Here is a 13097-nt window from a genome sequence, read left to right as displayed (position 1 = left end):
ATCTCATTTTGTGTGGCCATTTAAGTTGAGTACATGTCATCTGGGCGCCGGGCAGTTCTCCCTGCTGCCGGTAAACTACCCGGCAGCGTTAAATACTGTTGCCCTCTGAGATGTCTCAACTCGGCAGGGAGATGTAATTCGGGGTCTGGCAACCACTGGATGCCCTGAGGTACCCTTGCGCGCAGTATAACATTGCTGCTATGACAGTGCCCAGCTTCGGTGCTCAGTGCCGCAATGAACTGCTTTAAGTTAATGTTATGTATACAAAACCATGTATTTCAGCTAAACTGAAAATTTTTCATTGTCAACAGCTGAGTTTTTGATAAAGGTTATGGTTCGTGTATAGGCTTTCCGCTTCAGCAAGACACCTGTCTTGTGTTTTATCATGTATCCTGGATACTCTCCTTTTTATTCCGTGTGTGTGTGTGTGTGTGTGTGTGTGTGTGTGTGTGTGTGTGTGTGTGTGTGTGTGTGTGTGTGTGTGTGTGAAACTATTTGCCCCCTTCCTGATTTCTTATTCTTTTGCATGTTTGTCACACTTAAATGTTTCTGCTCATCAAAAACCGTTAACTATTAGTCAAAGATAACATAATTGAACACAAAATGCAGTTTTAAATGATGGTTTTTATTATTTAGTGAGAAAAAAAACTCCAAATCTACATGGCCCTGTGTGAAAAAGTGATTGCCCCCCTTGTTAAAAAATAACTTAACTGTGGTTTATCACACCTGAGTTCAATTTCTGTAGTCACCCCCAGGCCTGATAACTGCCACACCTGTTTCAATCAAGAAATCACTTAAATAGGAGCTATCTGACACAGAGAAGTAGACCAAAAGCACCTCAAAAGCTAGACATCATGCCAAGATCCCAAAAAATTCAGGAACAAATGGGAACAAAAGTAATTGAGATCTATCAGTCTGGTAAAGGTTATAAAGCCCTTTCTAAAGCTTTGGGACTCCAGTGAACCACAGTGAGAGCCATTATCCACAAATGGCAAAAACATGCAACAGTGATGAACCTTCCCGGGAGTGGCCGGCCGACCAAAATGACCCCAAGAGCGCAGAGAAAACTCATCCGAGAGGCCACAAAAGACCCCAGGACAACATCTAGAGAACTGCAGGCCTCACTTGCCTCAATAAGGGTCAGTGTTCACGACTCCACCATAAGAAAGAGACTGGGCAAAAACAACCTGCATGGAAGATATCCAAGGCACAAACCACTTTTAAGCAAAAAGAACATTAAGGCTCGTCTCAATTGTGCAAAAAAAAAAAAATCTCTGATTGCCAAGACTTTTGGGAAAATACCTTGTGGACCGACGAGACAAAAGTTGAACTTTTTGGAAGGTGCGTGTCCCGTTACATCTGGCGTAGAAGTAACACAGCATTTCAGCAAATCATACCAACAGTAAAATATGGTGGTGGTAGTGTGATGGTCTGGGGTTGTTTTGCTGCTTCAGGACCTGGAAGGCTTGCTGTGATAGTTGGAACCATGAATTCTACTGTCTACCAAAAAATCCTGAAGGAGAATGTCCAGCCATCTGTTTGTCAACTCAAGCTGAAGCGATCTTGGGTGCTGCAGCAGGACAGTGACCCAAAACACACCAGCAAATCCACCTCTGAATGGCTGAAGAAAAAAAAAAATGAAGACTTTGGAGTGGCCTAGTCAACGTCCTGACCTGAATCCTATTGAGATGTTGTGGCATGACCTTAAAAAGGCGGTTCATGTTAGAAAACCCTCAAATAAAGCTGAATTACAACAATTCTGCAAAGATGAGTGGGCCAAAATTCCTCCAGAGCGCTGTAAAAGACTCGTTGCAAGTTATCGCAAACACTTGATTGCAGTTACTGCTGCTAAGGGTAGCCCAACCAGTTATTAGGTTCAGGTTGCAATTTCTTTTACACACAGGGCCATGTAGGTTTTAAGGTTTTTTTTTCTCACTTAATAATACAAACCATCATTTAAAACTGCATTTTGTGTTCAATTATGTTATCTTTGACTAATAGTTAACGGTTTTTGATGAGCAGAAACATTTAAGTGTAACAAACATGCAAAAGAATAAGAAATCAGGAAGGGTGCAAATAGTTTTTCACATCTATCACATCTATCTACGGTATATCTATCTATCTTATAATACTATATTTTTTTTTTTTTTTACACATACAAACATAATATCACTTTATTGTTGACTGATGGTGACACCAAAAGTTGGACAAAGAATCCAGGTGATCAGAATCCACATGTTTTTATTGTTTTTGTTTTTCTCTACGCACTTTGTTAGTATTGCAATTGGGGAGTTGGATATAATGCAAGTCTGGGGAAAGTGGGCTTGTGAGGCATGCTGTAAATATAAGAGATGGGGCTCTTTTTTAACCTGTTTTTACCCAACAGTACTTCAATAAAATGTCCTTGCAAGCGATAATATAAATAAATATAGTAGAATTTCGTTATAGTAAACTCTGATATAGTAAGCTGTGGAATGTAGTTTACTCAGTCCACAGTTCCCAGCAAATGCATCTGTATAAATAATATACAATGTAATGTTAGACCAATTCTGATGTAGTAAGCCTCTGGTATACTAACCACTTCTCCTCCAGAACCAGAACAATTATCACCTTTCAATGCTCCTCCATTTCATTCGCCAATAACTTAAAGGGGCACTATGGCGCAAAATTGTAAAATTTTAAAATACGTGCAAACATAGACAAACAAGAAGAATGTTTTTTTTCCAGAGTAACATGAACCATAATTACTTTTCTCCTATGTTGCTGTCACTTACAGTAGGTAGTAGACAGAAGCAACAGGTTTTGGACTAGTCCATCTCTTCATAGGGGATTCTCAGCAAGGCTTTTATTCTTTATAAAGATATTCCCTAAAAAGGATTTGAATAATGATGCTGGGCAGCCTCCCTGCTCCCTACAGTGTTTGGCAGTTCAACAGAGCAACTGTCATTCACTAAGTGCTTTTGAAAATAAATAAATCCCTTTAGAATCCCCCATGAAGAGATGGACTAGTCCAAAACCTGTCGCTTCTGTCAAATTTCTACTACCAACTGTAAGTGACAGCAACATAGGAGAAGAGTAATTTATGGCTCATTTTACTCTGGCAAAAAATGTAATTCTTATTTGTATATGTTTGCACATATTTAAAATTTTACCATTTTTCACCATAGTGCCTCTTTAATCACTACTAATCACAACAAAATGATCTATATCTTTTTTCACCACCAATTAGGCTTTATTTGGGCGGTACATTATGCTAAGAATTTTATTCTAAATGTATTTTAATGGGAATAAGAAAAAAAGGGAAAAAAATCCTTATTTCTCAGTTTTCAAATATTAGTTTTAAAATAAAATCTTTTAACGTGGATAAAACCCATACGTTTTAATTGCCCATTTCTCCCGGTATTGCAACTTTTAAACTCTTTCCCTAGTGAAATGTATGGCGCCAATACTTTATTTGGAAATAAAGATGCATTTTTGCAGTTTTGCATCCATTGCTAATTACAAGCCCATAATTTAAAAAGGAACTTTGATATACCCTCTGGACATGTATATTAAAAAAGTTCAGTCCCTTAGGCAACTATTTTGTTTAAAAAAAAAAATAAAAAAATATTTGGGTAAATATGGGAGAGTGTGGGATGTAAGGGGTTAATTTTAAATGTGTAGGTCTTTTATATAATAATAATAATAAAAAAAAAAGAGATGTAAACTGACTATTTGCCCACTGGATGTTCTCGCACATTTATTTCCCGTGTGTTCTATTAGTTCGCTAACAGGAAGTAATGCGTGGAAGTGTTACTATCGCTATTAAAATGACAGCAGGCATCTCATTGATGCCTGCAATCATTGACACAGGGACTTAGTCATTTATCTCCCTCTAACGATCAAAGAGAACGTGGGAGCGAGTGGCGGTGGCAATATACAAATATTTACGTCCCTGGGACTTGAGATGAAGTTTTCCAGGGTGTAGATATACTGCACAAGGTGCAGCAAGTAGTTAAACTACTTTTCTTGGTCCCTTAAAGTTTACGATAAAGGTATTCTACTGTATTTGTAGGAGGTGTGATCCGGCAGCTGAAAAGCCCTTTGAATTGTTGTGAATGTGAGTAAAACACTCTAGCCAAAACAAAAGGGGAGGGGTACTTCCTCAGGACATTTTCTCTAGGAAATGTTTAAAAAGCCTTATTCATCTTACAAAATGTTTATGGCCTAAGCCAACCTTCACTCACAGGCCCACAGAGGAGTCCACTGGTTAGTTTCAAAGGCCTTAAAGGGAACCTGAAGTGAGGAAAATTATTTAAAATAAACACGACGTAGCTGCAAATGAATATTACATACTAACCTCATCGTCAGCTCCTCTCAGAAGCTCACCATTTTCTTCTTACAGCGATCCCTTCCAGTTCTGACAATATTTTGTCAGAACTGAAATATACCATTTGCTGACAGTTATATATCAGCAGCTGTCAGTTACAACTGAATCTGCAAGGTAATGTCCATGTTTCCCTATGGCTCAAGTGGGTGATATTACAGTTTAACCATGTGCTGACCAGGAAGCTGTTATGGAGTAATGGCCATTTTCAAAATGGAGGACAGAGAAATCCATTGATCGCAGTGGACAAAAGGGACGCAGGAGAGGAGAAAGAGATTGAGTAGTAGACTACACGGGATGTAAGCAGACCTGGGTATGGTTATTTTGACTTTTATTTCAGGTTCTCTTTAAAGAGGACCTAAACTTAGGCTCTGTTCCCACTAGAGCGGAGGACAGAGTCTTTTTTTTTTTTTTTTGGTCAGTTCACTGCTCATTACTAAGCGGAGAGTGCACTGATTCTGTGTCATACATAGGTGTTGTATACACTGAGTTTGTAAACCATCCCTTTGTTGTCCCTAATGGCTAAACACGCCTCCTTTTTTTTTTTGCGTAACGTATAAGGTAAAAATGTTATTATTATTTGTATTTATAAAGTGCCAACAAAGTGTTTATAGAGTAAATGGAATACACTGTAGCTTGCGGATTACCATTTCCAAAGGTCAATGCATTGGAGCCTTTTTGATTACGGTAATTTACTAGATACAATTGTACAATTAACAAGCTGACACATCATTGCATTCCAGCGGATCTGTAGGTGTGTTTAGCTTCTAAGGGCAACAATGGTTAATTTGCATATTTCAGCAGTGATGCACTGGGAGGCATTTCGGTGCTCACTCCAACCTGAATTATTGCAAATACTTTGTTTTAAGAAAGCAAACTTTTGTTTTACTAGATGCAAGAGGCGGATCTCTAATAGTTCTGTGATGTTTGAAATAATCCATTTTCAGTGTTTCTTTAGGAAAACAAGTTTGCTTTCTTAAAACAGAAAAAAAATGTGATAATTCAGGTTGGAGTGGGCTCCGAGATGTCTCCCAGTGCATCACTGCTGAATGTATGCAAATTAACCATTGTTGCCCTTAGAAGCTGAACACACCTCCAGATCCGCTGGAATGCAATGTGTCAGCTTAATTTGTACAGAGTCATAATTATCCAACATGCATACAGACTGTTTCGGATTGGTTGATCCTCATCAGTGCATGGCATGGATTAATTTTAGAAAGGTGAAGTTGCCCACACATAGAGCAGTAGAAGAGTGATCCAAGGTGAACTAGTCTGCCAAATAGTTTTAATGCCTAGTTAGCCAGTATCAGGTTGTACAACATTAGCAAGGTGAATGAATGGGAATTCAGTTCAGCTACTATGAGTTTTCCTTATTTGTCAGATTGTACTAAGGTGATACCAATGTCGGCTGTCCTCATTATTATCTGTATCCAAAACTGCTCCTGATCGATACCGTTGTTGGTTGATCGGGAAATTCGATTATGTGTACCCAGCATGTTGACCTACCGTATTATTATACTGTATTGTGCGTACCATTGCTTACCTAAACCAAAAAGAACTTTGCAGGGAAAAAAAACACTTTTATTCTTTTACTAATACTTTGCAAACCCAACATCTATTTAGGAAGAATGCAGTTTATCTCCTATTATTTTTGGATAGGTATGTGCAGTAAGTGGAGCTTTGCCAAATCTAGACGGAAAGAGAAAAAACTTGTTTTGTGTGAGCCTCTTAGTATTGAATGAAAATTCGGCAGCATACTAACCTATATAACATGTGACCTTATACCTTCAATTATAGCATTTGCAGGGTGTAATGTTTTCTACATCCCTCTTGACTAAGAGCAGTGTTTACAAGTGGAGCATTACTTATTTCTGTTTACTGCGCAGCCCGCCCTATACAGGCATCTGGCATTTAAAGAATTTTTAAGGAAGCCGCATTTAATTTTATATGAACGGGTTACAATGCTTAACCACCTCAGCCTTCAGTCATTTTTCACCTTATGCGACAGAGCAATTTTCACCTCCCATTGATTCGCCAATAACTTTATCGCTAATTATCACAATGAATTGATCTATATCTTGTTTGTTCCGCCTCCAATTAGGCTTACTTTGGGTGGTACATTTTGCTAAGAATTATTTTTTTCTAAATGCATTTTAACAGAATATTAAGAAAAAAATTGAAAAAAATCATTATTTCTCAGTTTTCGGCCATTATAGTTAATACATGCTACCATAAATAAAACCTACGTATTTTATTTGCCCATTTGTCCTGGTTATTACACATTTAAATTATGTCCCTGTCACAATGTATGGCGCCAATATTTTATTTGGAAATAAAGGTGCAATTTTTTTAGTTTTGCATCCATCACTATTTACAAGCTTATAATTTAAAAAATATTAGTTGCATACCCTCTTCACATGCATATTAAAAAAAAGTTCAATTTTTATTTGGGTCTTTTTTGGGTGTGGGAGGTAAACAGTTAATTTTAAATGCAATTTATTGCGTCTTTTTGTAATGTATGTGCATGTAGTTTTACTATTTGGCCACGGATGATGGCCAAAAGATAGCCACAGTGATTTTTTTTTTTTCTATCCTGCGAGCGAGCAGCTCGTTACAGGATCTACAAGGAGGTAGTGTTTGTTTTTTGTTTTTTCAACAAAGACCGTGGCCTCTGAAAATAAGCCGTTGGTTTTTCTACCGGGGACTTAGATCAATGAATGGGAACAGTGCTTTGCAGGGGGGCCCATTGATTTTTAGTTACGCCCCTGATGATATACCAAATATTTCTTCTTTGTATTAGAGCACCTTTCCTGTTGGATCACTCATGTTCTGCAGATCGCAAGGGCACCATGATTAACATGTAAATCGTGGTGCTGCTTATCCACTAGTAAAACATGTTTTGTTTTTGTTTTTAAATTACAGAATTGCAAATGGTGGCCTGCTGCTTTATTCCTGCATTTGCTCTCATACAAAGTATAGGCGCGCATGACAGCCGCATAGCAATCATGGCACTATGAAATTTTCCCACAAATCATTGCAGCGTGTTTCTTAGTGGAAAAGGGCCCTTCATTTCAAGTAAAAAGTAGTGGTTCAGTTTGGCTGGTCCACACTTTGCAAGGTGAAGGGTCACATTGCATCCAGTGTACAACTCCCTGTGTCTGTCCATATATGGTACGTTTTGGTATCTATTGATGTCCATTGTACATTTAGACCAGTGGTTCTCAAACTATGCCCCCCCGAGGCTTTTTCACTGGCCCCCAAACACAAAATGTATAACTTATAGATGTGGCACACATCAACTCTAAATATCGGCGGCCCGCATATAGAATAGCAGTGCTGGCACCCCCCTTCCCCCATCCACATGCTGTAGAAGGCAGTGATTAGTAATTTGCTGGCTTCCACATCATCCAATTTTACATCAGGCGACACTGCTGTCACAACTGGACAGCAGGTTGTCACCTTTGTATGCTTCACTGTCTGGTGCACAAAGACGTTCTTCGGGCACCGCATGACTAAATGGCTGCTGCTGGAGGTACTCGGGCATGATTGGGGGGGGGGGGGGGGGGAATCAATACCTAGATTCAGTTTAATGTTTTTCAGCATAATTTTATGTAGGCCCCCCAGCAGTCTGAAGTATGTTGACCGGGCCCTTTACGGAAAAAGTTTGGGGACCTCTGATTTAGACAGTGGGACAGCAAGGGAGGCCAGATTTGGTGAGACAGGTGAACGAGTGGATTTTGCTATTTATGTTATGTCAGTGTTCCGTGCAAGACAGGATTTTGTGTTCCCCTACCTCGCCTGGGGCAATGTGTACATTGAAAATGGTGGATATATCTGAATGGATACTTTAGATGTCACAGAATCTGTCGATATGTACGTTTTATCTGCTTGTCTTTATTGAGGAAACTGTCCATTTTATTTTCTATATATGTAGTATGCACCTAGCCTAATGGAATCCTCTGAATATAAAACAGCTTCTCTTCCTATCCTCTAATGCGCTCTGCTTCTTCCTTAAGAGCATATATGTCAAACTTCGGCCCAGGGGCCAAATCTGGCCCTCAGGGCCGTTAAATTTGGCCCTCAAGTGGTTTCCCCACTTTTCATTATGTTTGGTCCACTCTAGACCACCAGGAGCTATATTGGAGGTGTAGCCCTAGAACACCAGGGTAGCCATATTGGGGGAGGTAGGGGAAAGCACTAAACTCTAGAACTGTATAGGGGAGGGTGGGGGTTTCTAGACACCAGGGAACTGTATAGAGGATGGAGGACCGCTAGATACCTGGGAACTTTTTTATAAGGGAGGGAGGGGGCAACTAGACATTGAGGTTGGCCCGTGACTGTCATTGTACAATTTCAGCCCACTTGTATTTGAGTTTGACACCCCTGCTTTAGAGCCACTCATGTGAGAGGAATACTGCAAGGACATTTGCAGAGAAGTAGAAGACATTCTGCAGTCACACAGTTGCTAGTGCTCCAACCCTTTATTAGTTATGTCAACCACTTTTAACTCATCCCGTTTGCAGAAGCATGAAGGAGGGGAGGCATAACAGTCTGGTGTCTTGTATAGCAATATTCCCAAATGAAGAATGACATTTGAGTATGACACATTCAGTTTACATAGGTTAACCAGACAGTATAGCTTCACTAGGTCTGAAAGGCACAAACTGGTAGAACCAGACTAAGCTTATACCTCTGCTGTTCTCTTCCTGCTCAGTAGTGTGTTTACTGTTACAGAACAGCAGGTGTCCATTAATATTGGATGATTACCATCTGATCCTGATATAGTGGGCAGTGTAAGGCAAGAAACTAGATCCTTTCTGAATAACTTTAGATGAAAATGTTTTTTTCCCAGAGAATGACTAATGTCCAAGTTGGACTTTTGAAGCTCATGACCTATTCTTTCCCCAGGGTAAGACTGGTGTGTGAACGGGAAGATTCTCTGTTATCAAAATTAATAATAAATAGTCACACACCCAATTGTGGTTTAACCACTTCACAACTGAAGGTTTTTAGACATATATGCCAGTTGTATAATGCAAAATATGGAAAGAAAAATGTTGAACACATTATCAAGCTCATGCAGTATGTAAAACAGAAGTTTGCCTTCTTAAAACAGAAGGTATTTGCGATTATTCAGTTTGACGTGAGCATATGATTTCTCCCACGATGCATCACTGCTGAATATGCAAATCCTCTTTGTTGTTCATGAAAGCTAACCACACCTCGAGTACCGCTGGAATGCAATGATGCGTCAACTTTTTAACTGTACAGTGCCTCAACAATCCAACATGCATAGAGACTGGTTCCAATTGGTTGATTCTCATCAATGCATGGTATGAATTATTGTGGTTCTATGAGGTAGGACTTGAAGCACCCAGAGTTGCAGATTAACTCATGAGCCAGAACTCCTAGAAGTATGTACGGGGTGATGCAGTATGTACAAACGTTTTTTATTCAAACGGTTTTTATTCATAAATCTGCAAAAAGATTGGCTTGCAGCAAGAAGATCCAGCTTAATCAGCTGATACAAATATACAGGAGACATAGTAATACCAAGAGGCCTCGTGAGACCTAGTACCTTAATTGTAGATAATCCCCATCAGTGCAGATACAGTCACATAGTGATTAAAAAAAAAGAAAAAGATATGATTTTAGCTGAAAGACATCCATAGTTTAAATAAGGATTTAAAAATGGTATAAACTATATCAAGTTGAAGAGACTCTGAAGCGACTTTTAAAACAGCTTTTTACCTTATATTCTACATGGGCATGTTTGCCCCTGCTAAAACACTGCTCTCCCGCGGCAAAACGAGAGGTCTTTACCCCCCAAATCCCCCCCCCCCTGCAAAATCCACGACCAACTTGGCCGTAGATTTTGCTGCTCCTGGAGGCAGAGCTTTTGGCTGTAGCTCTGCCTCCATGCACGTCTATCAGCGGCGGATCTCCGCCTCTCCCCCGCCCCTCTCAGTGAAGGAAGCGGGGAGAGGCAGCGATCAGCGCTGATAGATGCGCTGAGAGGGCGTTAGCCCATCCTCAAGCAGGAAGCGATCATCTGGCACTACGGAGGGGATTTGGTGGGTAAAGACCCCTCGTTCTGCCGCGGGAGAGCAGCGTTTCAGCGTTTTAGCAGGGCAAACATGCCCATGTAGAATATAATGTAAAAAGCTGTTTTAAAAGTTGCTTCAGAGTCTCTTTAACCAAAGTCAGCTTCCGTGTAAGGCAGTGGTTCTCAACCTTATCAGCACATGTACCTCTTTATGGGTCATCCCCAAGTTGCATTCTGTGGCGAAAAGGGGGGCGTGGTCATGTGGGTGGCGCCAAATACTAGCAAAATACAGGTAGTCCCTGGTTAACAAATAGGGACTGTCCATTCTTAACCTGAATCCGTTTTTTTTTTGTTTTGTTTTTTTGTCCCCCTGTGTGAGCTCTTGTCCACCTCTGTGTAGCTCTTGTCCCCCTGCCCTAGCCAGGTATAGGTGCCCTCCATATAGGTATCCAGATATAGGTATCCAGGCATAGGTGCCCCAGTATAGGTAGCCAGGTACAGGTGGTGCCCCAGTATAGGATAGCCAGGTATAGGTGCCCCGGTATAGGTAGCCAGGTACAGGTAGTGCCCCAGTATAGGTTAGCCATTTGCCACAGTATAGGTAGCGAGTTATCGTTGCTTATAGTTTCAGCTTGAAGGAGGAAGTGTGCCGGTGTGAGGCTTGCAACGCGACCAATAGGACGCGTGCAAGCTGTTTGCAATGCAGGAATTATGGGTAAATATCCCCTTGTATCCCCGCCAATTAAGCCTCATTTGAATCACAGGTAATCACTTGTGATTGCTCATGAAAGCAACCCTGGGTCTTACTACTAGACCATGCTGGATCTATGCCTCTGGTACTTTTAGCCATAGACCCTGAACAAACATGCAGCAGAACAGGTGTTTTTGACATAAATCTGACTAGATTCGCCACATGCTTGTTTCAGGTGTGTGATTCAAACACTGGTATTTTTTTCAAAGGTATGCAAGATGTGAGATACATGAAAGCTGCCATATTTATTTTTAAACAATACCAGTTACTTGACCGTTCTGCTGCACTTTTTTGTCAGTGTGGTCTAAATACCACACCTGAGGACTTTTTCACTCCAAAAATTGATCGCAAAATGCAATCGCTTTTGCATGTCACATTTTTGCGATTATGTTGGCCTCAAATTTTTGTCTCGCACACACTATCAAAACCCATTGTCATTAAGGGAAGTGCAACAGCTGGATAAGAGGGATGACGCCGTCTATGCAATATTCAACAGAGAAAAGAGTTGGCACATCCAAAGTAAATCTTTACTGGTTCCATGTAATTGGAATGTGAATTGGACTATATCTGAGACCCGCAGGTACCTTTGCTCATTTGTGCAGTCTCCATATCCCTCTCACCTTATTTTTCCCTTAAAAAGGAAATAAATATGGCAGCCTCTCTATACCTCCTGATTCAGGTTTCCTATTAATAACATTTTTTTGTGTGGTAAATGAGGACCGTGCAGCCAACCATTGGCATTTTTGCATTAAACTGCAATTCTGATTGATCTTTTTAGGAGGACATGCACATACATTTGCCTGCACCCCACCCAGCTCGATAGACTTGTTTGCTGATAAACACTTGTGTGGTATCCTGTTCCGTTCAATGAGATGTCCTCTCCAAAGCCATGAAAACCTGTTGAATGGAGGCCTGTGTATCCATACCTGTATTCCTTCAACCTCTGACTATAAAAAAACTATTTACAAACACTAACTACTATAAATCTCTCTTTCAGGGTCCCCAGTGCTGCTCCGACCTGGCTATATCATTCCACTACGTGGACCCTGTCCTCATGCACACCCTGGAATACTTCACTTACCACCTCAGGGCATATGGATACCAGTACCGTTATCGACCACAAATCAAAGAACGGACTAACAAACTACACACAAACCATAAGCAACTTATAACAATGAAACAGAATTTAAATGGATCATCTATAGTAAAGAAACTTCCAACTGGTGTTTAACACTTCAACCAAAACATTTATATTGATGTACTGTATATTCTGGCATATAAGACTACTTTTTAACCCCTGAAAATCATCTGAAAAGTCAGGGGTCGTCTTATACGCCGGATGTAATTGATGCCGGGTGATGCGCCCTACCCTGTTACCAATTCCCGCTGCTGAGGACTGTAGTGAAGCGGCGCAGGTGCACATGCGTGAGATCTGAGAGGTTGAGAAGGAGGTAGATTGGGGCCAAGGGTGGGCCAGACGAGTGAAAGAGGTGTGATTTATGGGCACAGTGCAATCTATTCTTCCATACCGCTCTGATAAACAGGGAGAGCTGAACAAATCCACTTAGAGAGTTGACCAATCCAACCAGTCAATCACCTATATACTGTTATATACTGTATACCATGTACAGCACCAGTATCTGTTCATACATCGCACCAGTATATGATGTTTTTTAAATTTTATTCAGTGTGTGTTGGAAGAGGGGTAGTCTTATATGGCGAGTATATCCCAAACTCTATATTTTAACTGGAAAAGTTGGGGGGGGGGGTCGTCCTATACCCCCAGTCGTGTTATATGCCAGAACATATTACGGTACATATTGTGGCGGCGCCACTCAGTTCGGCTTGGGGAGAGCTGAATGACTGCTCTCCCTGCTGCTGCTAAAGTCTGAAGCGACGTTAAAAGCTATTCCCCCTCCGCTATGCAGGGTGCG

At 40.6% G+C, this 13097-nt stretch overlaps 1 protein-coding gene across 3 annotated transcripts in view; it reads left to right on the top strand.

Moving 5' to 3' along the window:
• Window positions 1–12408, top strand: part of LOC137545795 (glycoprotein-N-acetylgalactosamine 3-beta-galactosyltransferase 1-like) — a 42449-nt gene extending 30041 nt beyond the window's left edge. For all 3 annotated transcript variants that reach the window (XM_068267418.1, XM_068267416.1, XM_068267417.1), the window contains exon 4: window positions 12161–12408. In XM_068267418.1, the coding sequence (XP_068123519.1) occupies window positions 12161–12394 (234 nt within the window). In that variant the 3' untranslated portion in view covers window positions 12395–12408. The remainder of the gene's footprint in view (window positions 1–12160) is intronic.
• Window positions 12409–13097: the final 689 nt, after the last annotated feature.

Source organism: Hyperolius riggenbachi, chromosome 2 (assembly GCF_040937935.1).
Source record: "Hyperolius riggenbachi isolate aHypRig1 chromosome 2, aHypRig1.pri, whole genome shotgun sequence".
NCBI classification, from domain to species: Eukaryota; Metazoa; Chordata; class Amphibia; order Anura; family Hyperoliidae; genus Hyperolius; species Hyperolius riggenbachi.
Note: the sequence above shows the minus strand (reverse complement) of the source record. Positions and strands in the feature narration are given on the sequence as shown.